General features: G+C 47.5%; 1 protein-coding gene across 5 annotated transcripts in view; it reads right to left on the bottom strand.

Moving 5' to 3' along the window:
- Nucleotides 1-27293, bottom strand: part of LOC147731260 (UDP-glucuronosyltransferase 1A5-like) — a 629871-nt gene that overhangs the window by 180083 nt on the left and 422495 nt on the right. Inside the window, exons 1-2 of one of the 5 annotated variants that reach the window (XM_086956284.1) lie at nt 7814-7860; nt 4740-5624 (exon numbers count right to left, since the gene is read on the bottom strand). The exons of the other annotated variants lie outside the window; for them this stretch is intronic. Coding sequence (XP_086812410.1) covers nt 4740-5282 — 543 coding nt within the window. The 5' untranslated portion in view covers nt 5283-5624; nt 7814-7860. Of the gene's footprint in view, nt 1-4739; nt 5625-7813; nt 7861-27293 lie in introns of those variants that run through there. 5 annotated transcript variants of the gene reach the window in all.

Genomic DNA, 27293 nt, shown 5'->3' with positions numbered 1-27293 from the left:
CCACACCAGCACCTCCCCCCTCCCACACCAGCACCTCCCCCCTCCCACACCAGCACCTCCCCTCTCTCTCCACGCAATCACAGCCTCCCCCTCCCACACCAGCACCTCCCCTCTCTCTCCACGCAATCACAGCCTCCCCCTCCCACACCAGCACCTCCCCCCTCCCACACCAGCACCTCCCCTCTCTCTCCACGCAATCACAGCCTTGCCGCACTGCCGAGCCTGTCCCAACAACACAACACAGCTCCGTCACATGGCTTCTGCTTTGCTCACTTTCGCTCTCCTCAACCCTTCCACTCTTGTTTATATTTTACTCGGCCTCAGCACGTTGTGCAGGCCTGTTTCGGTACTTGGTCGTCTTTCAGGGTGGTGCTCTTTATAACATGCTCACATCTGCTCATCATGGCCGATGTTATCGATCCAAACTGCTAAATCATGTCCACCATGTGATGTGGTAAGTTTGAGTGCGCTGTATCTAAATATTCAGGCACCTCGTCATTCCTTACACGTTTGGATCTTCCTGTATTATTTTTTTTATCTCAGAAGCGTGTTTTGATTCTGTTGCATGTGTTACAGAATGTCAGCACCGCCTTGAGCCAGTGCAACAAAAGCACTCTTTCATTATTCCTCCACAGTGTTGGCCGTTTCCTGTTAAGCTTGATCTGTTTCATATCTGCATCCGTAGGGATTTCTGGTGTGTGTGTTCACTTTACAGTCAGTTCCACCAAGCTCTGACCTTAATGCAAGATCGTACAGTCATGTTCATTAAGCAGCATCCCCTTCTCACCTACCATTTTCAGAGGGGGTGTTAATCCCTTCTGTAATTCTACCCTGGTCTGTTTTTGTTACAACATTCAATTTTGCGATTGAATTATTGACGTCTTCCCCCAGGCATCGCATGCAAGCCCAGCCTCTCGCATTCCCAGGCTCTCCCACCCCCATCCGGCATCAGGCACTCCTCCCACACCTCACGGACATCTGTTCACTTCTCCTCCCCCTCCCCAGCCAGCTTCCCCCAGGCCCCTGCTGCTTCACACTCTCATTGCCGTTGGCCCCCTCCCATGCCCGCTGTGTCGGATTTCTCCTCCCCCTCCCCTTCTCTGCCTTGTTTTTAATGTCTTACTCTCCTCTGTCCTGCCAAACCTATTTCCTTTTTTCCCCTCATCCTCTTCAGTCCCCTTCTGCCCTCTATCAAGCCAACTCCCGCATTCACTCCTCTCCTCTCTGGCCCTCAACTTACCCAGTATTCTCACCCCCTCCACTCCATGCTCCCCTCGGCCCACCTCTCTGCTGCTTGCCCTCAGCTTCCAGAATCTCCCTCCTCTCTCGTGGTTCCTGGAAACGCTTCATAGACTGGACTGGCATCCCGGCAAATCCCGACAGCCAGATTCACCACGTGCCGGGGTCGAGCAGATTAAAAAATCACTGCACTGTGCCTGGATATCTTTTAAAGGGTCTTAAAGCGCTGTCGAGCACGCTCAATGCTGCAGACAACCAGTTTGTTCATCTTTACAGATTTCATTCGTGTGGTATTAATATTAACATTCGTGTGGTCTTTCTCTATGCGCCTGAAGACTAATATTTATCAGACACTAAACCTTTCATCTGATTTCAAATGGATTCCACGCTTTTTAATGTATATCCTTAATTTCCATTAGCCTTTTTTATTTATTTTTTTCCCTTCATTTCTCCCTCCGTTTTTTTTATTATACGCCACTCAACAACGCAACGCCACACACACATGCAACGCCACTCGCACATGTAACGCCAGTCACACATGCAATGCCACTCACACATGCAACGCCACTCCACCATGCAACGCCACTCAACCATGCAACGCCACTCAACAACCCAACGCAACTCAACAACCCAACGCCACTCAACCACACAACGCCACTCAACCACCCAACGCCACTCAACCACGCAACGCCACTCAACCACGCAACGCCACTCAACCACGCAACGCCACTCAACCACGCAACGCCACTCAACCACGCAACGCCACTCTACCACGCAACGCCACTCTAACATGCAACGCCACTCTAACACGCAACGCCACTCTAACACGCAACGCCACTTTAACACGCAACGCCACTTTAACACGCAACGCCACTCTAACACGCAACGCCACTCTAACACGCAACGCCACTCACACATGCAACGCCACTCACACATGCAACGCCACTCACACATGCAACGCCACTCACACATGCAACGACACTCAACCACGCAACGCCAGTCAACCACGCAACGCCACTCACCCACGCAACGCCACTCACCCACGCAACGCCACTCACACATGCAACGCCACTCACACATGCAACGCCACTCACACATGCAACGCCACTCGCACACGCACGCAACACACACATGCAACGCCACTCACGCATGACACGGAACTCACACATGCAACAACAATAACAAATGCTACGCCACTCACACAGGCAACGCCACTCACACAGGCAACGCCACTCACACAGGCAATGCCACTCACACAGGCAACGCCACTCACACACGCAACGCCAATTACACACGCAACGCCACTCACACACACTACACCACTCACGTTCCCAATAGGTATCGCAGTAGGAAAGTTGGAGCCATTACTATTGCAAATAACAATGCCTTTTATTTTTTTATCATTTTTAAAACATAAAGGGCTTTGCCATTTACAAAACCAATAGCTCCAACTTTCCTAATGCGAGACCTATTGGCAACGCCAGTGCTTGTTTTCTTTTTCATGTAACACACACACATGTCCTTTGGACATGTGTGTGCGCAACACCTGTTCAAATGTGCATTTAAGGGGTGCTACAGGGTGCCCTTTGGACACCCCTGGCACCCTTCAAATCGCTATCTTATTTGCGAGTAGCAAATTGCTAATCGCAAATAAGGAATACTCCCCATTCATTCCTATGGGCCTTTTGGCCCATAGGAATGAATGGGGAGTTTTTCCTTATTTGCGATTAGCAATTTGCTAATCGCAAATAAGGAATGTGTAGGAATAGCATTTTATTTTGCGATTCCTACATGAATACTGTTTTGCGAGTCTCTAATAGTGATTCCTTATGAATCTCTATTAGAGACTTGCAAAACGGTTCTTTGATGAATCAGGCTGTTAGTTCTTAAGTAACACCACTTTGCTATTAAAAATGTGTTATCTTTGTGAATCCAGGGTCTAGAGACCTTAAAAGACATGAAATGTGATTGAGGTGTCTCTTCCACGGCCCACCCACTAATACAATTCCTTCCATTTTTATAATTACACTTATATTTTACCCATCTGAGACAAAGATCTTTTTTCAGCACACTTGATTCTTCAATAAATACCATGTTGGGCATCACTGGCCATGGACATTCAAAGAGAAAGTCATAGCGCAGCAGGAGCACTGAAGCTCCGCTGAAGAGTTCCAATGCGGTAACGTCTCTCTGCAGGAACTGTGAGGTAAGGAGTCCGTATGGTGTGTAGATGGCACGACAAAGCAAGATTTCAAAGACACCCACCAGCATGTTTTTCTCCCTCTGAAAAAAGGTCATGAGGTCAGTGTAAGTTGTGAAAAACCTGGGGACATAGGATGCTGGACTAGGGCACTGAGACGCTTCGTGGTTAAAACTACATGGGATTGCTCGCATGAAGAAGACTGATGGAATGGACAGGTACTCCGCTACTATTTGCCCACTTGGGAAGAACAGATTAATCAGCACAGCATCAAAGTCACTCTCCTTCAGACTCTGGATCAATTCCTGGTCATCCAGAAAGTGACGACAAGTGGAGAGCATCATCTTGGTCATGTTAGATATATGCTGATAGAGAGCAACTACCTTCTCCAGAATAGATTTCTCACTAAGAACTTCTAGGCCCATTAACCTCAATTTTGACTCCAGGAGTAAGTCTTCGGGGTGCAGGCGCGTGATGTCTCTAAGATGATATTGCTCTCCGGCAACACCAGAATTATCTTGTGTCCTCGATGTTGCAGCTCCTCCACCACAGGCCGCATGCTGAGCCAGCGGCTGCCATCTTGGGGTACGACCAGCACAGTAGCAACAAAGTAGTTTTGAAATACTTGTGATCAAGGCTGGCAATTGTGAGTGCACTTTTTACAACACTGAAACCCTTCTACTTTGTTGCATCTCTCTTTGAATCATTCACAGTGTCGCTAGAGGGCTGATCAAGTTGGGCGCCCAAAACACCCAGTTCATGTCTTACTGCCTCCCAGCATCTCCTTCATTGATTACATCTTATTTTATTCTCTCTGCCACTTCCTCCACCTATCCCGATAAGTCACATCCCTCACCTTTTCCATCCCCACCTTACTCTTTCTTCCTATCACTCTTCCTTGCTCTCCCTCCCACTGACCCAATTCTTCTCACTAGCTCTGTGTCTTCCTGAATGATTATTTCTTTATCTCATTCTCCTCTCTCGCACCATTTGTTCTTTGTTCTCTCACACCGGTCTACTCCATCCCTCCTTTTCTCCCCCCACCTTTTATCGTCCTTGCACTCTTTTTGAATTTGTTAAAATGCACTATCACCCAGAGGTCTCTTGGTGCTACTAAAGAGTAGGTCATTAAGAAAACAGGAATGTTTTCACAACTTATCTAATGAACTTCCCTGTACAGCTTTTATTTTTATGCTCAACAAGCCTAATATCACAGCAGCCACTCTAAGGTGTTACATGAGGCATAGAAAACACCCCACCCTAAGGGTCACAGTGTTGAAAGAAGGATATGAGCACTCACCTGAGACAGAGGCTTCCTTCCGGCACAGTTGATTCCTCCTATGAAGACCATATTGGGCATCACTGGTCGCGAGAACTCAAAGGCAAAGTCATATCTCAGCAGCCAGAGCGAGGCCCCACCAAAGAGCTCCTGCGCAGATATTTCCCTCTGGAGGAACTGCGAGGCCAGGTGGCCATACGGCGAGTAAATATAATGGCAAAGTCCCATCGTGTAGAAACTGAACAACATGTTCTTCACCCGCTCAGAAAACACCATGCGGTCTGTGAAGCCTGTAAGTAGCCGAGGGACATAGGATGTAGGACTTGGGCACTGAGTGGCCGCATTGTCAAAGCCACACGGGATCGCTCTCAGGAAGAAGACGGATGGGATGGAGAGATATTCAGCGACTATCTGCCCACATGGAAACATGGGATCAATGAACAAGGCATGAAAATCACCCTCTCGCAGGTACTGGATCAGCTCACGGTCATTCAGCAGGTGCCGACAGGATGAAAGCATCAGCTCAGTAATGTTGTATGCCCGCTCATACACATTAATAATCATTTCCACAAAAGATAGCTCAGTAAAGACGGGCTGATGAGGAACTCAAATTCTTCCCTCGTGTAGGGCACTGGGTAGGTCTTCACAGTATAAACGTCTGAAGTCCCTATCAGGATGTTGACCTCTGGCACCACCAGGGTGATCTCGTGCCCTCGACGCTGCAGCTCATCCACCACAGGCCGCATGCTGAGCCAGTGGCTGCCATCTTGGGGCACCAACAGTAGCTTCCTGCCCTCTGTGAGGCTGGACCAGGCCAAGAATAGGAGCACAATTGCAGCCCACGAGGCAGCCCTAGAAGCCATCTGTGGCCGAGAGGTTCTCGCTGCGAAAGGATGGTGATCCACTCTCTTTTTTTTTTTTTTTTTGGTGAACCTTTATTATTATATTAGGCAGGTACAGGTATGGGCCTACAACCATCCAGGCTGGCCGCTAGTACGATTTAATCCAATCAAGTCAAGTACATCATAAAAACAGTAATCAGCATCCCGCCAGCACAAAACTGAAACAACTTAAAATTCGCCCACAGCTCGCCGTATATATAACAGGATCAATGAAGGTTCATTTTTAAAATATAAAGAAGAACAGGATCCGGAACCGTATATCCATTCAAAAACAAAGGACGTAATTACAATATTGTAGGATATTCAACATCAGGATGATTGTGATGAGAAAAATAACACCAATACGTATTAATCAGGATAAGCAGGGGGACTTTACACGTTGCATCGCCATAACAATCCAACCATCATGCCTAGGCACATCCCAGAAACATCCATCCCATAAGAACAAACTGGAGAAATTACAGGAATACACTATCCAGATCCCAGAAATAGGGGAAAGGGAAAGAAAAAATAAGCCATAGAAACAAAAAAGGGACAAAGCGAAGAAGACCCATCCCCCCAACCCCCCACCCTGCACTCCTGCAGACGGCTATGGCCCACCCCCCCTAGCAGTGTGCCTGTCGCCCTAAAGAAACAAAACCCCCCAAAAGAAACGAATATATAAAGATAAGAAAAGTAGTCACGAAAGAAGTGGAGGAGGAACCCCAGGCCAGCCCCCGGCCCCACCACACCCCGCGCCAACCCTCTACACAAGAATTGCTACTAAATCAGAGACAATCTGTCCGCAAGAGGGTAATAAGATACATTGTTAGCCCGCAAAGATACACAGTGAAAATATTCCAGGTCACCACCATTTCCATCAGTCCGGAAGCAGTCTCTGCCCAGTAGAATCTCCTCTACCCCTGGCCCACCCTATCAAGCTCACCCATGTACAGCAACCAGTCAGTGTCCGAAGAAATAGTGCCGGGAGACTCAGACGTCCCAAGGGAGAAGAACAGGCGGCCATGTTGAGCAGAGTAATCACGGGGATCAAGCCGCACCAATATGTCCACCAAACGTAGCTGCGGGACTGTGTATGGGGCCTTCAGTGATTGAGTGATAGGAACAATTCCATTGCACTGACGGAACCTTGTCGGAGCTCTCGAAGTCGGTACATGGACAGCTGGCCCCTTCGGCGTCACATCTCCGGCGATCTCCGATTTAAGGGAAAGTCCCGGTGTCCAGCTAGGAGTTGTAGAAGTCGGGTCTTTCCCTGCCTCCACAGTTGATCGGGTAGCAAAGACACAGCCCACTGATGTGTGGACAGGCAAAGTGGCAATCGCACAGGATACGGATGGCGCCTCCCTCCTCGGGGTGACAATAATGGCGTCCAGCCTGTCCCCCAGGTCTCGTGCATTTTGTTGTAGGGCACCGCGGAGGGCACAAAGGGCCAAAACCAGGTCGCCAACCTTCAACCCTTCGCTGTGCATCTCGAAGCAGGCACTCCTCCCCGTTACATTAAGTCCTTCTCCTTGAGGCGGCCAAAGCCACAAGTTGCAGTCACGAACTGCCTCTCGGTCAGCGTCCAAAACTATAGAAGATCGGGAGCGTGCACCAAACAAAGACGTGATGCCACTGACAGGCCAGGGAGATCGAGTGTAGCAATCCGGGCCACCGAGACCACCCGGCGGATCCCGCAAGCAATGAAAGCGCTCCCCAGGCAGTTCGGGGAAGCCTCACCCGCCTCAGGGACAGCCGGGTTGGAAATCCGATGGCCGCTGAAGTTAGCAGTCTCCCACTGGGAGCAGCAGTCCGTGTGATGGTGGGTCGGGATCGCTTCACGGCTCCGACGCTAGAATACAGACACAGGCAGAAAATCGGAGCTAGCTGCATCCCCGCTCGGGGCGATCGGCCGGACTTCACATCTGATGGCCGCCATTGTTGTGTCGGCGGTCAGTACAGTGCCCCACTCCAGGTCCCGGCTCCAACGATCGTCCAGGCCGCGGGAAGAGACAGAGCATATCTCCGGAGTCAGGGCAGGTAGAGATCCCGGAGGCACACGGTCGGCGGCTGCATCTGTTCACACACACAACACTGTGATGCGGGCAGAGGATGATATTCAGGATGAGGGCGCGAGGCGGAAAGGTTTACGGAGCCGGACGCCTAAGCGGCCATCGCGGTCGCCGGCCTGGCTCCTCCCCCCCGGTGATCCACTCTCTTAAGGACACAACTGAGTCAACAGAACCTTTTGTCTGGACTTTGATCATTTATTGTGTTCGGCTAAGCAAGGATTTCGAAAATATGTTGGCAATTTCCCCATGCCTGGTTGTGCCACTCAAAATGTTATCACGCACACCTGTGACCTGTGGGAGGAGCTCGCCATAAGCTGTACTACAAGGAGGAGATCGATTTTCGACAGGGCCTTTAAAACCAGTTTTCTAGTTAAAGTTTTGAAATTTCTCTTATGTTGCTCAGTTGAAAATTCAAGCATTCACAGGCACAGAATGAGCTGGCAGCTTCACAGCAAACACCAGATAGTGTGGAACAATAAGTGCATAACTTCAAGGACAGTACAATTGTTCTGGGAGGCAGGTACAGATAAATCCGCTACTCCGGTGTCACAGCGTTTTTTAGGTCTAAGCCTATCAGACAGCCTAGCTGTCTTGTTTGCTGAAGACATCTTTGGGAAATTCGGAAAGCTTCCTTGGGAATGCATTCTGACCAATGCTCACCATTGGCTTTGTGGTTTGTAAATTTCTTGACCTCTATTTGCTGGCTCAATTTTTTAGACTGGTCAGCTTGAGTTTGTTCTTTCCCTTGCCCAAACTTTGTTTACTGTATCCTTCCGAGATATCACTTATAGTAAACAGGCCTTTAATCTCGTCTTATCTTGTCAAATTTCCTGCGCATTTAAAAAAAAAGGTTAAATGTCAGACTTCTTCTTCCAAGGGAGCTTGGCATTTACTTTTCTTTCTGTAAGTTCAAAGTAAGAGCTTTTATAGTAAAGCAAGATAAATGCATATTTCTGTCCCCATGGAGCCTGCTCGTGCCACCTCTTTGCTCCATTTTACAAGGCTGTAACATAACCCTTAAAACAAGCCTGCGGGGAGGAGGTACATGTACCTTCTGTGGCAACAAATATTCATGTTGAGGGTCTTCTATCAAAGCACTGTGGGCTTTTGCTTAATGTGACCCTCTAGTCTAGTGCATGTCTAATGATCTTTTTGTTTATAGTCAGCGGGCTACAAAACCCTTTTAATAAAAACACGCATTGGCAAGCCAAAAGGTGTAGCCCACCAACTATACTTAATGAGCAATAGCCTCAGTATGTGCAATATGTACAGAAGCACCATGCCATACAAACCTAGATAACACAGATAACTGCTTTCCAGAAAACTACAAGCAGGAGCCTGGAAACAACTACATTATTTACACTACACCATTAAACATCCACTCTATTTTAAACATAGTTTTTATATTATTTGGTGGATGCGTGTGTTGTCAACAATGAAATAGGTGAACATATTCCACTGAAACAACAATTACCTAACGCTGATGGAGCAAGGTTTCGCATGTAAAGCGCCTTGATTGTACTCAGCCCTCTCGAAATAAACTGTAATACACTAATAAACATGTTTCATCTTATTAACAATGCAAAACACGACATTTCTAGTATCTAGGGGATGCTTTTTAATGTGCATTTACTAAAAGTAACTCAAGTGATCTAATATGTCCGCCGCAACGCGGGAACTTTTCTGCGCATGCGTCTGTCACACTCACGTGACATGACGTATTCTCTCTGCTTGGTGGGAATTTCTTGCTTCTGCGCACTAGAACTAAGATGGCTGCTCTGTGTGTTAAAGTGCTAACGCTTGCACTATTGCTTTAACTAAGTTGTTCGTTCTGCTTAAGTCCTAACGCTGTAGTTAAAATAAAGTAATGGGATTAGAGTAGAAATAAGTGGTAAACAGTGCATTCATTTATTTCTTATTTTAAAACGGGTTCTTTTCTACTTTTGCATGTATCGTATTTTGGGCCTGACATGCACTTCTGAACTCCATCTTTGGAGGAACTGCACCTGTGCAGAGAAGCTCAAATTCCTGAAGTACTGGCTTTGAAATCCTGCAAGTCTTGTCTTGCTAGAAGATGTTCCTGGGAACTCGACTTCCTGAACCTCCAAGAGGATGTCAAATTATACATTGTATTTGTTATTGAAACATTAATTGCCGGGTGGAATAAAAGTAAAAGTGCATGGGAAAATAAAATATTGGGCGGGAAGAAAAATCTGAATATTGAAGAGCATGGCCTCATAACTGGTATGGTGTGATGACCTCTCCTCGTCTTTTGATCAATCAAATTGAGGGAATACACACATTTGCAACATTGGGTGGTGGTACTGTCGTAATTGGCCCGGCCGCATTAGCGATTAGCTGAACCTACACGTTGTCCTCCTTTTCTTGGCTATATACGATAACGCCATTTTGAATGTTGTGGCGGCCATCTTAGACCATGAGCGGCCTCGTGGCCGGCGTGCCCTTTAGTCCGTTGTCCGTTCCACTGACCACTCTTGTCTGCCCAGCAACAGGCTATTTTAGTACTGGTCAAGCCACGCATGCGCAGTTCCCACTGACCCGTAAACCTTCAGGAATGTGCACCAAACTGACCAGCGGAGTTGTGCCCCCTCCAATGAGCTGGCAGTATTCCAAAACATGACCATATATGTCCCTAAAATGTGTCTTAACTTGTGCCGCCTATCTTTTATTGCCCCAAAACTGTATATAAACGGGGTCACACCGATGTTCGGTGTGATACCTCTTGCATTACCGAAGGGTGCTGTTTGAGTGTACCACCACCCCATGGGGTCTTAATAAACTTGTTCTTTGCCTTTTACAGTTTCCGTGCCAATAGTTCTTGAGTGTAAGTGGGTTATCTCTGGAGCGTGTAGGCCTTGGGAACCCCAAAATACTTCAATTGGCGACCACGAAGGGACTCATCGGCGACTCGGATGCCCGAAGGAGAGGTCGTGACGAAGGCTTGGAAACCCGCCATGGGCGCGCGCTGCCACGAGTGACCCGAGTCTTGGCTGCCACGGTGTTTTTTCCTTTCCTTCCGATCTGACCTTCCAGGTGGCGCCGGTCTCCGACTGAGTTTTCGAAGTGTCTGCATCGCTGAGAAAGTGCCGTTTGGCTGATTTGGCTTACAAGACCTTGGCAGTTGGAATCTGGACATTTGGGAATTTGGGTAAGCTTTGTGATCGGTAAGGTAGTCTTCGGACGCTTACTGAGGTCCTATGATTTGTGTTCGGTAAGGTAGTCTTCGGACGCTTACTGAAAATCTGTGCTTTGTGATCGGTAAGGTAGTCCTCGGACGCTTGCGGAAGTCCTACGATCTACGTCCTTCGATTTGAGTTAGCTAACATTGTGAATTTGTGATCTTTGAACTTATATGTGTAGTGCACTTCACATAGGCAGGCATGTAGAGATGTTTCTCTAACTTTGTTTTTTTCCCTTGAGCGGCACAATTGTGTGAAGAACTGTAAGTGCCATTTGGTTTGGTGTCACGCTTTCGTGATACTTTTCGAACATGCCTGTTTTTAGCACACTCCGAGGAATGTGTTGTCTTGGAGAAGGTACCTCAATTAGGTTAGCAGAAGCACAGCCGGCTCCCCCAGAGGGAACACCAAATAGGGAAATGTACATAAAATTTGGCCTTCCCCCTATTATGTACAGTAAATTATGGCATAAGTATACCAAGGCCGATCCTGAATTGCAATGGCCTCTACACGGGTCGTTTGATTTAAGTAAAATACAATTTGTAGAGCAGTGTCTGTTTCAACGTAGGTCTAGACAAAATATGTTTGATTGTGTGCGAATGTGGGAGAAAGCGGCGCGTGAACGAATGAAGCGTGAGGTTGCCTTGGCGGATAAAGAGCAGCGCAAGGCTGCTCGGGATAAGGCTTTACAGCTTGAGGAAAAGGAGGCTCAGGAGAAGAAAGAAAGGGAGGAACGGGAACGTAAATTGCAAACGACTGGTCAATTTCCTATTCGCCGACCACTTTATCCTGTCCTTAATAATGAAATTGATGATTTTTCTTTGTTAGATCGGTCACCGCCTCCGTACGTTTCGCCGACGGCTCCGGCTGCGGATTCCGAGGATGATGGACAGGATCAGTTGAGCCAGAAGGGGGTATCGGCTCTCAGGTTTACTGCGGAGAGGTCCGCTCATTTACGCAGTTGGGCTCGTAAAGTGAATAAGCATTGTGTTACTCAGGAGCAGTTGTTAACAGAAAAGAAAGGGTGGTCGGATCTTGAATTAATGTATTTTCTGTCCAGTCTGGCGGATGAAGTTGTAAACGCATATCGTGAACTTTCTGATACGCTAGAGCCTAAAGTGTTGTCAGTGTATCGTGAGAATTTAGCTAAAGGTGATTTTGATCTTTCAGATGTTGACGACCTGTTCAAGCAATTGATCAAGCTGCGGGATGAGACAACCCAATTGCGGGAGGAACGGAAACGGAGGCAAAAGGAGTCCGAATCGGAGAATAACGGGCGGGCTAAGGAGTGTTCTCTCCGTGGTTCAGATAAGAGTTCTGCGTTGCATGTTATGCCTATGCGTGAAGCCGCGCCTTTGTATGTTCCACCAAAAGGGGAAGGTACGGATGATGATAAATTGTCGAAGGATGCGAAAGGGTATTTTGTGTATAATTGGGTATACACGCCATGGAATAGAGCAGATGTCATGGCATTGAAAAATTCTTTACCTGATCTTCGGAAGAATCCGGCGGCATTTTATGAGGGGGTGGAGGGGGCTATATCGTCTTGTGTGATGACTCTTGTGGATATAGATTTGTTTTTTGGACTAATTTTACCACCTGATATGTGGAGGCAAATTCGTAAAAATAATGATGAAACGATATTGGGGGGGACATGGAAAGACATAAATGCTGCAGATCTGGATAGAGAACCAGCATGTAAGCCTTGTCAGTTAATTCTAGACCTTCCGGCAGCTATCTTGAATAAATTAAAGACGCTCGTTCCCTCCAAAAAGATTGATTGGACCATGTTAACGTCGTGCAAGCAGAAACCCGATGAAACGGTCTCAGATTTCTTTACACGCTTCGAGGAGGCGTTTCATGATTACAGTGGTCAATCTTTAACTGACGATACGGGTCGGCATTTGTTTGTAGATAAGTATGTAGCTAATCTCCTACCAGAGATTGCTAAGCGATTGAAGTCGAGTGAAAGTTCCTGGGCCACGGCGACCCCTGCGTCCTTGTTAACTATGGCTCAGTATTATGAGCGGCAGGAAGTGGAGGCTAAAGAAAGTGTAGAGAAAAAGGCGAAGGAATTGAAAACGAAGGTGATGTTGGCGCAAGTTCGGGGAACACAGGGTAGAGGGAATGATAGAGGTAGACGAGGTGGAGGAAACGCATCGTATGGTCGTACGGACATTGCGGAGGATCAGTGTGCTTATTGTAAGGAGTTTGGGCATTGGGCCGAAGATTGTCCGGTACTTCGTGAACAGCGTAGTCAGCGTGGTCGAGGCAGTGGAAGGTCAAGAGGAGGTTATACTGAAACGAGAGGTGGCGGAGGTGATCGTAGACAGGTTGAGGAGAGGGGCCGTGGCCAGGACGAACGAAATACGTTTGATAGACGGAATCAATATCAGATTTCGGAAGGGGAGAATGTGGAACACCAGGATTATGTGCATGCATAGGATTGCGTAGGATGGGGTAAGGAATCAGTTGAAGTGCCGGTAGATCAGCAAGGTCCATATGTAACAGCGGGTATTTTGGGTTCTACTGATCAATTTCTAGTCGACACAGGAGCTACTCGTAGCGCTCTGTCGAAAAACTTGGTTCCGAGGGCTCCCCTGTCTGGCGAAATGATTACGTGTGTGGGTTTGATGGCACACCCTCCCCCAGCCCATTGTCCAAGCCCCTTGCACTATGCATTGACAAATACTTTAGTTTTGGCCAATTCTTGTTATCACCCCATACCCCAGACAATATCCTGGGCATTGATTTGCTTAAATATTTTCGAGCGACAATACGTTGCGCTCCAGAGGGAGTGCGGGTTATTCTGAATGACAATTACCCTGACCCTGACAGATTTTATGCCATTTTAGACATCCCTGCTTTGGCCTCTCTACCGCACAAGTTGTGGGCGACCTCAGATACGGATGTGGGAGAGATGCGTATTCCACCAATACACATTACTGTTAAGGAGGGGGCCCTTCTACCACGAGTGCCACAGTACAAGATTTCGAGAGAAGGTGAAATTGCATTGACACATATTGTTCAGGATTTGATTTCTGCAGGGGTTGTGGAGGAGGTCCCTTATAATGTTTGTAACAGCCCTATTCTACCGATTCTTAAGAGAGATTCAGATGGCAAGATCTATCGATTTATTATTGATTTGCGTGAGATCAACAAAATTGTCATTCCCCAATACCCGGTGGTGTCTGATATCACGACTCTGCTTACCTTGGTTCCACCGACGGCCACCACCTTTAGCGTTATTGACTTAAAGAATGCGTTCTTTTCCATCCCTGTTCACCCTGATAGCAGATATCTGTTTGGTTTTACACTCAATAATAAATCGTATAGATTTTGCCGTGTTCCCCAAGGATATACTGAAAGCCCTAGCATCTACAGCCAGGCTTTGAAACGGCAACTAGATTCCTTTAAATTGCAGTCTGGCGTTGCGCTCATCCAGTATGTGGATGACCTTCTGCTTGCCGCTGACTCCTATGCACAATGTGAACAGAGTACACTTGCGTTGCTTTCCTTTTTGGCACAACACAATCACAAGGTTTCTAAGAAAAAGCTTCAATACTGTAGACCCCAGGTGACCTACCTCGGTCATCTGTTGTCTAAGGAGGGGCGTGCATTAACATCTGATCGAATTCAAGCAATTTTAGATACACTAGTCCCCCGCACGCAGAGAGATGTACGTGCCTTTATAGGGTTGACGTCCTTTTGTAGGCAATGGATCATGGGTTTTTCACATATCATAAAACCCTTGCTAGCATTACTGTCCAAAGCTACACCGATGCCTCTTGAGTGGACAGATGAATGTCAGAAAGCTTTTGAGCAGTTGAGGCAGGCCCTTTGTTCCGCACCCGTGTTAGGTACACCAGACTACACGAAACTTTTCACATTGTACGTGCACGAGAATGATGGGTGCGCGTTGTCAGTGTTAGTGCAATTACACGGGGATAAGCAGAGACCATGTGCATACTTCTCTGCCATTTTGGATCCTGTAGCACGAGGGTTGCCTGGGTGTTTTCGAGCGGTAGCAGCAACAGCAGTAGCCATACGACAGAGTGAGGGCATAGTGTTATCACACAAATTGTTGGTGTTAGTCCCTCACGCAGTAGATGCCCTGTTAAACCAAACAAAGACCCAATACCTTACGAGTGCACGGCTAACAGGATATGAGCTGACACTCTTAGCGCCACATATTACGTTGAAAAGATGCGCTACTTTGAACCCTGCCACTTTATTGCCCTATCCGGCCGAGGAGGGTCAGGAAGAAAAACATCATGACTGTGTTTTCCTGACCGAGGAACAGACAAAGGGTCGTGTCGATTTACAGGATGTGCCACTTCCAGATGTGGATGGGGAACTGTGGGTTGATGGATCGTGTTTAAGGCTGCCAGATGGTACGACTTCCGCAGCATATGCGATCACGACGCTTAAGACAGTGGTAGAAACAGCTAGGATACCACAAAAATCGGCTCAGGCAGCAGAGCTGATAGCTTTAACAAGAGCCTGCGAATTGAGTGCCGGATTATGTGTGAACATATACACGGACAGCCGGTATGCCTTTGGAGTGGCCCATGACTTCGGGCTGCTTTGGAGGGAACGCGGGTTTCTGACATCACACGGAGAGCATATTATGCATGGAGAGCTAGTGCGTGATCTCCTAAATGCGTTGCTTGGCCCTAAGAAAGTAGCAATAGTGAAGTGCAGTGCCCATAAAAAGATCACGGATAAAGTGGGCCAAGGAAATGCCTTCGCAGACAGCATAGCAAGACAAACGGCTATGTCTCGAACTAGCTCCCCCATGTACGTGGTACAATCGCAGGCTGAGCGATGGAGTGATGCTAGAGCAGAAATACGGGATATTCAAAAATCGGCCACTGAATCTGAACTTGCGGCTTGGGCAGCAGATGGGGTACTAGATGACGAGGGTTGTTGGAGAAGCAAAGACATGGAGAAGTGGAAATTGCCTGCGGCTTACTTACAGGCGATGGTCCAGATGACACACGGACTGGCTCATGTCGGAGCTCTTGCAATCACTCGGCTTTTAACACGAGTTTGGGAACACCCCGAGATTGCTAATACTGCAAAGAGAGTAGTGCAGACCTGCCTGGTATGTTTGCAACACAATCCTGGAAAGGGGACCCATACTCCGAAAGGAGGGTTCGTTCCACCTTCTGCACCTTTGAGGTGCTTCAAATGGATTACATCCAACTCGAGCGCTGCAATAACCTGAAGTACGTCCTAGTGGTGGTGTGTGCTTTTAGCAAATGGGTTGAGGCCTACCCCACGAAAGACAATACGGCTTTGACAACAGCTAAGGTGTTGCTTAAGGAATTCTTTCCTCGCTTTGGAGTTTGTAAATTTCTGTGGAGCGATAATGGGCCTCATTTTGTTGGAAAGATCGTGGAATATGTACTGAAGGGGTTAGGGATTCAGCAGAAGTTCCACGCTGTATTCCACCCTCAGTCAGCAGGTTTGGTCGAGCGGTACAATGCTACGTTGAAGCTTAAGCTGGCCAAAATTGTGGCGTCTACATCGTTGAAGTGGCCAGACGCATTGCCACTAGCACTGCTCTCTCTTAGATCAGTACCCCACTCACGAACTGGCCTTACGCCTTATGAGGTGGTGTTTGGCCGCCCTATGAACATCTGGGGGGTGCCCAAGCCGCGATTAATACATGATGTGCCTTGTGTTATGATGAATGATTATTTGGCACGATTAACAAATGATTTGCTCTCTATTCATCCACAGGTTCGAGAAGCGCTCCCTGACAACTCTACTGGAGAGGGCCATGATCTTTGTCCTGGTGACCATGTAATGGTTTGCTCGTTTGAGAGAGCAAGCAGTCTGGAGCCCAGGTGGAAGGGCCCCGAGCAGGTCCTCCTTGCGACCCGTACCGCAGTACGAGTGACAAACAGGAAGCGGTGGGTGCATTCGACACATTGTCGCCGTGTCTCTCCGGATCTGGTGACTCCTACTGTATTGACTGATTATAAGGAGATCTTGGAGAAAGAAAAGAGCCCAGCTGTGACGTCGGCCGAAGTTGAGGGAGCCTTCCCGGACCAATCTGCTACCGGAAGAGAGCGCTACAACTTGCGTCCACGATAAGAAGATTTTTTTGCCCTTTTTAATGACTGGTTGGTTACCGCTCCAGGTTTGTGAAACGGAAACCGGGAATTCCAAGGGGGGGGGATCAGTTCTGCCAGAGTAGCGACACCCGTCTTGGCCCGGAGAAGAAAACAACGGCTACCTCGGAGTTCAGCACCGCATTTTTCTTTTTTAGGTATACACATACGTGTATCTGAGACTTTGTGAACAATTTGTGAACAATTTGTGCCATTTGAGACTTTGCACGAACATTCTTGAACTATGGCATCAACGGCATCCCGTGATAAGAAAATATTGGGTGCCTTTCTCTTTGTTTTGACTATTGTGGTGATAGCTGTTATAGCCTGGGTGGTCGAACTTGTGGTGCCCGTACGTGAACATTTGCTGCCGACTACCCCGGCACCGTCTGAACATTTTCATTTTACACTGCCTTTTCGTGAAGAGCGCCACCGCCAAACGTACTTAAATAACAGCTTCATTCAGATTCTTCACCACACACATAACATGACCAATACCTCGAATTGTTGGGTGTGTGGGATGTTGCCTGGGCATCAGAAGAGAGGGGGCACCCCACTTATTCCACTCCCGTTTTCACATAATGGGTCATGCAACGCCTGGTACACCCTCCTTTTTACTTTGAGATGGCCAACTAAGGGGGGGGGTGCTTTTCCGTTTGAATAAAGTATGTTCCCATGACAAGGATGGGTTTCCCCGGGCTGAGGGCACTCGTTTTGAATGGGAGGAGTATAGGCCTGACAATGTGTCTGCCCCACGTGTATACAGCAATCAGCGGAACGTTAATGTATCTAGTGCCCACGTCATAAATGTCATTGCTACAAAAGCCGATTTATGCATCAGGAATAAGGGCTCGATTGCAGTAGGAAAAAGCGAATGTAACACTACTCTCACGTTTGATAGCCCGAATGGCATTTCATTTGTTGCATCACGAAATACATACTTTATCTGTGGAACGAAGGGCTACCATCAGCTTCCAGTAGGGTGGTTGGGCACGTGCTACGTATCGTTTGTGTTACCCCCTGTATTCATTGCCCCTCCGATGTACCACAACGATTATACTTTGTACCATGATTTCGTTTTGAATAGGGTTAAACGAACTGTTGCCCTGGAGGACATTGACCAAACGGACACTGCATTACAACAGTATGTGGATTTTAATCTGGGACTATTCTCCTTTGTGGGGGCTGCACTGAACAGCCAGAAAATTAGACGACTGACACGTGTTGTCGAGGCTGTTGCGAATGACACTGCCATTGCCCTGGGGAATATTACCGAGGAACTACAGATTTCCAGAATTGTCACCCTCCAAAATCGAATGGTATTGGACGTTGTTTTGGCTGATCGTGGGGGGGCATGTAGAATTATCGGAAGCAGTTGTTGCGTATATGTTCCGGATAATTCTCCATCTGTGTATGATGTTATTTCCAAGCTCCATAAAATAGCTGCTGAAATACACCCGGACAATGGAACTTGGACACTTTCGGGATGGTTCTGGTCTATGATTGCAACTTGGGGCTGGAAACTGTTGACAATTCTTTGTATACTTGTGGGAGCAATGTTTTTTATATGCCTATGTATTCAATGTGGCCCAGCCTTATGTTCGATGTGTTTATCAGTTTGTTTACCATCAAGGCGAGCTCTTGCCCATGACAAAATGATGCTGCACAAAGAGGTGACACAAATTATGTTAATAGACATCGAGGACGAACATCCTGATTATGTTCATTATGAGGTAGATTCAGCTAAACGCTAAAAGGGTCGTCTGTCGTAATTGGCCCGGCCGCATTAGCGATTAGCTGAACCTACACGTTGTCCTCCTTTTCTTGGCTATATACGATAACGCCATTTTGAATGTTGTGGCGGCCATCTTAGACCATGAGCGGCCTCGTGGCCGGCGTGCCCTTTAGTCCGTTGTCCGTTCCACTGACCACTCTTGTCTGCCCAGCAACAGGCTATTTTAGTACTGGTCAAGCCACGCATGCGCAGTTCCCACTGACCTGTAAACCTTCAGGAATGTGCACCAAACTGACCAGCGGAGTTGTGCCCCCTCCAATGAGCTGGCAGTATTCCAAAACATGACCATATATGTCCCTAAAATGTGTCTTAACTTGTGCCGCCTATCTTTTATTGCCCCAAAACTGTATATAAACGGGGTCACACCGATGTTCGGTGTGATACCTCTTGCATTACCGAAGGGTGCTGTTTGAGTGTACCACCACCCCATGGGGTCTTAATAAACTTGTTCTTTGCCTTTTACAGTTTCCGTGCCAATAGTTCTTGAGTGTAAGGTAGGCTTAGCTAGCTAGATTGTCCGACTTGTCCGAATAGCTGACCTGTCACTGACCCAAATCACTCAATAGGCGATCGAGAGCAGAGGTGCTGGCGGAGCACTCTGTCAGAAGAATCGAAAACCCAATCGGGGTTCTGGGAAGGAGTTCGATAACTCAACCGGGGTTTTCCTGGGGAGAAGATTCGCTAACCCAATCGGGGTCCAACTATTAGCTGCAGAGAGGGGTGTGACGCTGGCGTTGCACTTTAGCTGTGGGTGCCGGTCCTGACCTGTGGTGGTCCTGTCCTGATCCAATTTGGTCTGTACTTATCCTGATTCTGGTCTGCACCTGTTCTTCCTGATATGGTACCATAAAATGCAGGCACTTTTGAGAATCTTTAATCTAACTTTTTTAAAGAATTTAGGATCTCCGAACTTATAAAGGAAATGATTGGATATATCAGGTGGGCCAAATGTTAGAGCTTGGAATAGTGGGGAGATAAGGTTTGAGATCCTTAATAACTGCCGACAATTTTTTAATTGAAAGGCTCTTAAATAACATAGAAGGTCTGGGCTTGCTATACCGCCATTTTCCTTTTTCTCCCTACATTTCTTCCATGCAATTGTCGGCCTTTTATTTCCCCATATAAAGCTGTTAAAAAGGCCTTGACCTTTCTTAACCCATTCAAGTTTAAATTCTAGCGGGATAGCATTGAATATAAAGGTGTACTTGGGAAGAATAGACATCTTCAGTAGGTTTGATTTCCCTAAGCAGGAAAGTGGGAGTGAACCCCACTTCTGTGGCTGTTTTTTGACCTTTGAAATTATCGAGTCAAAATGTACTTTTGCCACCTGCAGAGAGGGGTGTGACGCTGGCGTTGCACTTTAGCTGTGGGTGCCGGTCCTGACCTGTGGAGGTCCTGTCCTAATCCAATTTGGTCTGTACTTCACCTGTTCTATCCTGCTGGCACCTGCATTATCGGGGGTCCTATCCTTTTTTCCAGCTCGTGGCCAGGGTTGGTCTTCACACCATTCTAGGTAAATATAAGTCATAAGGGTATGTCATTGTGCTGTTTCCCTTTATTACCCTTCCTATGTTTCAATGCTTAAAGAACGTTTCATGATACTCTCACATCATCTTGCTTTAATATTAATCTTAATTGATCAAGCTTTGACAAATTTAGTATGGACACTAACATTTAAAACATTATTTAGATAACGCTTTTAAATCTTTCCCGAGTCTGTGGTTATTTTATGAGTGCAAATGTTTATTTACTACCTATTTTCTTGCTAACTCCCTTGATCCCTTAGGACTCTAGGTACCAGTGACTGGGATTGGTAAGTCCTAAAAGGTTCAAATTAAATCACTGGTTAGGAGTAGGTTTACCTGTTCAAAGTGTATAAGTGTTTATGAGCCCAGGTGAGTATGGTAAAATTCTGGGCAGGTGAACCCGCGCTCTATCACCGCCATGGCCGGCTTTAGCACTGCTGGCATCTGGTGCAACACTCTACACAACTTCACTCTGCCCTCCTCAACGCCAGTGCACTCTACCCCACTGTACTATGCATCACTGCACTAATCACCAGTCCAATCTAGGCCATTCCACTCTACTCTGCACCACTCCAAGCCCATCCACTCTATGCCACTCTACTCTGCACAACTGCACTCTATGCCATTTCACTCTATTCTAAAACAATTCTACTCTACGCTACTGCACTCTACTCTGCTCCACTCCACTCTACTCTGAATGACTCTACGTCAATGGGCTTTATGCACTCTACACTGCCCCACTCCACTCTGCAACAGTCCCCTCTATACCACTTCACAATACTCTTAAACAATCTCCTCTATGCCAAGGCACTCTATGCCATTGCACTCTATGCCCACACTACTCCACTCTGCCCCACTCTACTCTGCACTACTCCTTCTCTATGCCACCGCCCTCGATGCTACTCTACTCAAAACCACTGCACTCTAAGACAATGCACTCAACATCATTTTATTCAAAACCAATGCACTCTATGCCACACCATGCTATGCCACTCTATTCTACTCTGCACCACAGCACGCAGTGTCACTCGACTCTACAAGACTACACTCTCAACCACTAAGCTTAACATCACTCTACTCTGCTGCACTGCACTCTACGCAACTGCATGCTACACAATTGCACTCTCACTGCACTCTACACCACTCTATTCTATTCAGCACCACTGTACTCTATGCCACTGCTATCTGCACCACTATACTCTATGGCACTGCACTCTTCTCTGCGCCACTGTACTCTGATCCAGTCTACTCAGCAAGACTGCACTGAACTTAACAGCACTCTACTCTGCACCACTGCACTTTAGGTCACTGCACGCTACTCAACTCTATTCAACTCTATACCACTGTACTCTATGCCACTGCTCTCTACACCACTGTACTCTCTGTCACTGCACTCTACTATGCATCACTCCACTCTAAGCCACTTGACTGCACTCTACGCTGCATCACTATACACCACTCTAATCTATTCTGCTCTTCGCTACTCCCCGCTACTGCTCTCTGCTCTACACCACTGCACTCTACTCTGCACATCTACCCTTTATCCCGCACCACTTCACTTTACCCTTAACCACTCCACTCTGCACCACGCTATTATATACCACTTCATTCTACGCCACTACTCTGCAAGATAGCACTCTCGGCCACTAAACTCAATGCCACTCTGCTCTGCTTCACTGTGTTCTACACCAGCATTTCCCAAACTGTTGTCCGCAGACCTCCATGGGTCCGTGAGACATTCCCAGGGGTTCTGCAGGACTTGAGTGCCTGTTGTCGTAGTGAAAAATGAAACGCCCATGCGTCCTCACAGCACACAAGAGCTGTGAATGTTGGCGGAGGGGCGGCAAGACCACAACAATACAATCGGGAGGCGGGGGCAGCGAATGGGCAGTGGGTAGTCAGGGGGGCGGGGCCGCAGGGGGCACAGCGGTTGGGAAAACGAGTGGAACAGAAGGCAAAAGGGGCACAAAAACAAGGAAAAAACGAGTGGCACAGAAGGCAGAAGAACACAAAAATACGAGTGGAACAGAACGCAGAAAGGCACAAAAAACGAGTGGAACAGCGGAAAGAAGGGCACAAAAAATGAGGGAAAACGAGTGGAACAGAGGGCAGAAAGGCACAAAAAACTAGTAGAACTGAAGGCAGAAAGGCACAAAAAACGAGTGGAACAGCGGACAGAAGGGCAAAAAAAATGAGGGAAAACGAGTGGAACAGAGGGCAGAAAGGCACAAAAAACTAGTAGAACTGAAGGCAGAAAGGCACAAAAACGAGTAGAACAGAGGGCAGAAGGACATAAAAAATTAGGGAAAACGAGTGGAACAGAGGGCAGAAAGGCACAAAAAACAAGCATTTACAATGCAATGGTTTCGCCTTTGGAAAAGTTAGAGCTATTGGCATTGTAAATGACAACATTTGTATTTATGTGTTGGTTTTGGAAACAGATAAATAAATGGCATTGTCATATACAATGGCAATAGCTTAATCTCTCGCAAATGTGAGACCTATTGCATTTGCACCCACACATACACACAGAGTCACACACACAGAGCCAGCCGCGCACACACACACACACACACTCACAGAGCCAGCCACACACACACACAGAGCCAGCCACACACACACACAGAGCCAGCCACACACACACACACACAGAGCCAGCCGCGCACACACACAGAGCCAGCCGCGCACACACACAGAGCCAGCCGCGCACACACACACACACAGCCAGCCGCACACACACACACACAGCCAGCCGCGCAAACACACACAGCCAGCCGTGCACACACACACACAGCCAGCCGCACACACACACAGCCAGCCGCACACACAGCCAGCCGCACACACACAGCCAGCCGCACACACACACACACAGCCAGCCACACACACACACACACAGCCAGCCGCACACACACACACACAGCCAGCTGCACACACACACACAGCCAGCCGCACACACACACACACAGCCGCACACACAGCCAGCCGCACACACAGCCAGCCGCACACACAGCCAGCCGCACACACACACACACACAGAGCTTGGCCTTGATAGTACAGGTTTGCTTTAGCTCTATTTGTAAACTGGCCTGGAAAGGAAGTTAAATGTGATATTTCCGAAAGAACCTCATTTCCTTGCAGCAAGTGAACACACACCCTGTACACTTTACTCGAAGAAGATAAGCTTGTGTGATTAAAGTGAAATGTGTAAAGGATAAAAATTGTATTTATTACTTATCCAATAGTAAAGGTTTTTCCTACATACAAAAGACACAATTCATTCTCATGGTTGTGCCTTAAAGCATCTGTATTACGTTCTTAAGACCATCAGCAGAAGTAGAGACCTTAGACTAACGAGTGTAGAAGTGAGGCTAACCACATGACAGAGGATTCATGCTGTTCGGGGTAAACCACGAAGGATCATTTGCCTTCAAAAGACAGCTGAGCTAAGGAGTCTAATTACTCATTCTAATGACTGTCAACAAGAGAACAGAAACACACTCTAAATACAGACTATTTATGACATTTCTCTTAGTGGTGCAAACTATGAAGTAGAAAAATACAACCTGTCAAATTATTTAATGAAGAAAAATATTAACAATGGTTACTTTCAATACATATCCCTGTGTAAAACCCGACATGTAAAGTAACGAATAGCTTCTTTAACAGAGTAACATCAGAAATCAACGCGTAGCTGCTGTACCGTTTACAACCAAAGGGCTTGAAAAGGTTTAATGTAAGGCATGAGCTTTTCAGAGCAACTTTGTTGGGGACCTTTAAAACTAGAACCTCAAAGATAAGTCCCTGTGCCAGACTCTGTGCCAGACTCTGTAAATAACTGAAGAGTGCAGAGCACGAATGGAAAGTGATGGCAATCAAAGGACATGGTTGGTCTACACTGTTAGCAACTGTCCACAGTGAGGGCAGAAGTGAGTACCAACAGTTCAGATGGCAGACACGTGAAAAAAGACGGAGCAGCCCCATGCCTAGTTCGCACGATTTGTGGAAGGGGTGTAGTGTGTGCAGGGGCGGCTGGAGTTTGTACCCAGTGTGCAGGAGGTGAGTGTGCAGGCGGCGCAGCACCTTACCGAGCTCGCAGGACTTGTGGCAATTTGCAGGGGGTGGTCGCAAAATGTTCCTAGATAATGTTGTAATCTGTGACGGAGGGAAGGTACATAATTTGCAAAGATAGATCATGTTCTGTACAAATCCATAAGGTTAAAAAGACGGACCCCATTTCCAGTGTCTGGCTAGGAACCAAAATCAACACTAAAGAAAACGATCACTCTAGCCCTACCCCGCAGGAGATTGTTGTTAAATAAGGCCATGGTACTCGGGAGCCCATCCTTCTCTGAAAGCAACCACCTAGCCTGCTGTCTGACGTTTAAATACCAGGGCGGCAGAATGGTCAGTCTGGATCTACCCACATAGTCAAAACACATCTAAATTACAAAACCGGACTCCGGCTGTCCGAAAAAGCCACCGTGCCTCGTCAGGGACGATGTTAAATGATAACTTATACTTGTGCGTACACAGGACTTAAAGGTACGGCAGCTGACAGCAAGCCTGCCCTTCTCACGTGACTCCACTTTACCCCCAGAGTTCGCCTGCATCTTAGTCTTTAACTCGAGTCCACAAGCGCCATTTCTTACCCCCGTACGGCTTGCTCAGCGAATGCTCCCGCTTCAGATATTCGTCAGTCTGGTCTGCCAGTAAGACCTCCGCGAGAAGTATTAAAATATAAATTAAAACCGTAAAGTTGTTCTGCCACCGGGAGCCGCCAACAGACGCCACTTTCTTCCGCTCTCACCTGCGAGCAAACCCCGCCCATAGAGCTCGCATTGGACGAATATGAGCTTTTACCCGCCTTCCAGTCGTTAGTTCCTCACTATTCCTACTTGTATACAAACAGTTGCCTGGCATTACGCTGGTCACTTCTATTGGTCTCTGAACACATCGATCAACGTGCCTGCCTTTCCCAAGACCAAAGGCCGGCAAGGCTTGACCCCTTAGGGTTTGTCTAAGATTTCAGTGTCATCAAAGGTCATACCACACTGTAGAATTCTATGGGTCAGAGTCGGATTAGCCAATAGGACAATCGGGCAGTGACCAATGGGCTTTTCTGATTCAGCACGTGGGGGGGGCGGGAGAGGACACGGACGGCGGGAGGGGGGCGGGAGAGGACACGAACGGCGGAAGAGGACACGGACGGCGGGAGGGGGGCGGGAGAGGACACGGACGGCGGGAAACGTGCACAGGACAGCGAGGGGAGGGGGGACGGCGGGAGGAGGGACACGGAGGAAGGCAGGACAGCAGCAAGCACGGCCCGGCCGGACCAGATTCGGGGGCGTTCCCGGCTTTTGGCTGACGTAGCATGACATAGCCAAAAGCCAAAAATTCTCGGGAACGCCCCCGAATCTGGTCCGGCCATGACGGACGCCTCTCTGTTCCAATGGCTAGCCTCCATTTATGGAGCTAGCCAATGAAACAGAGGGCGTATTCCAAGAGTCCCTTACTGAAGACTAGAGATTTCTCTGGGGGCGGAGCTTACGCTCCGTTCCCCAGGCGAAACCTAACTAGTAGAACTGAAGGCAGAAAGGCACGAAAAACGAGTAGAACAGAGGGCAGAAGGACATAAAAAAACGAGTGGAACTGAGGGAAGAAGGGCACAAAAAACGAGGGAAAAACAAGTGGAACAGAGGGCAGAAAGGTACAAAAACGAGTGGAACAGAGGGCAGAAGGGCACAAAAAACAAGGAAAAAACGAGTGGCACAGAAGGCAGAAGAGCACAAAAATACGAGTGGAACAGAACGCAGAAAGGCACAAAAAACGAGTGGAACAGCGGACAGAAGGGCACAAAAAATGAGGGAAAATGAGTGGAACAGAGGGCAGAAAGGCACAAAAAACTAGTAGAACTGAAGGCAGAAAGGCACAAAAAACGAGTGGAACAGCGGACAGAAGGGCACAAAAAATGAGGGAAAACGAGTGGAACAGAGGGCAGCAAGGCACAAAAAACTAGTAGAACTGAAGGCAGAAAGGCACAAAAAACGAGTAGAACAGAGGGCAGAAGGACATAAAAAAATGAGTGGAACTGAGGGAAGAAGGGCACAAAAAACGAGGGAAAAACAAGTGGAACAGAGGGCAGAAAGGTACAAAAACGAGTGGAACAGAGGGCAGAAGGGCACAAAAAAGAAGGGGAAAACGAGTGAACAGAGGGCAGAAAGGCACAAAAAACGAGTGGAACAGAGGGCAGAAAGGCACAAAAAACTAGGGAAAAACGAGTGGAACAGAAGGCAAAAGGGGCCTAAAAACGAGGGAAAAAAGAGCGGCACAGAGAGCAGACGGGCACAAAAACGGATGGCACAGAGGCAAAATACAGAATACAGAAATATAGGGGCAGCTAAGAACAAAAGGCAGAACGGGCAGAGAGGCACGGGGGCAGCGAGAGGAACAGAAGGGCAAACCGGGCAGAGACACAGGGCAGCGAGGGGTAGAGAAGGAAAGACCGGGCAGAGAAAGCACGGGGACAGCGAGGGGAACAGAGGGAAGAACAAGCATTGGCATAGCCAATAGGTCTCGCTTTTGGGACCTTATAAGTATTTAGTTATGCCGCACAATATCCTTGGTGCAACAACATCAACTGTTGCATGGCTAAACAATTATAAGGCTTAAAACAAAGAATCCCTTTGTTTTCTGTTTAATTTGAGCATACAGCACCAGTCAACTTGCATTCACAGACCGCGCACACTACATTCAAAAAGTCACCCTAGGAGTTGAAGAATACAATGTCAAAGTAAGTTACCAAAACATTTATTAAAAAAGTCCTTTTGCTATCTCCAATTTATTTATAATAGTTTTTTTTAAAACACATATATAGTGATCAAATCAGATTGTACATTGTTTTTAAACAAAAATACACATAATACATAAATCCATACACAGAATATGACCCTATAGGAGTAAAACAAATTCATTAAGTGAT

Source organism: Lissotriton vulgaris, chromosome 2_1 (assembly GCF_964263255.1).
Source record: "Lissotriton vulgaris chromosome 2_1, aLisVul1.2, whole genome shotgun sequence".
Lineage (NCBI taxonomy): Eukaryota > Metazoa > Chordata > Amphibia > Caudata > Salamandridae > Lissotriton > Lissotriton vulgaris.
This window is presented reverse-complemented; position numbering and strand designations above follow the sequence as displayed.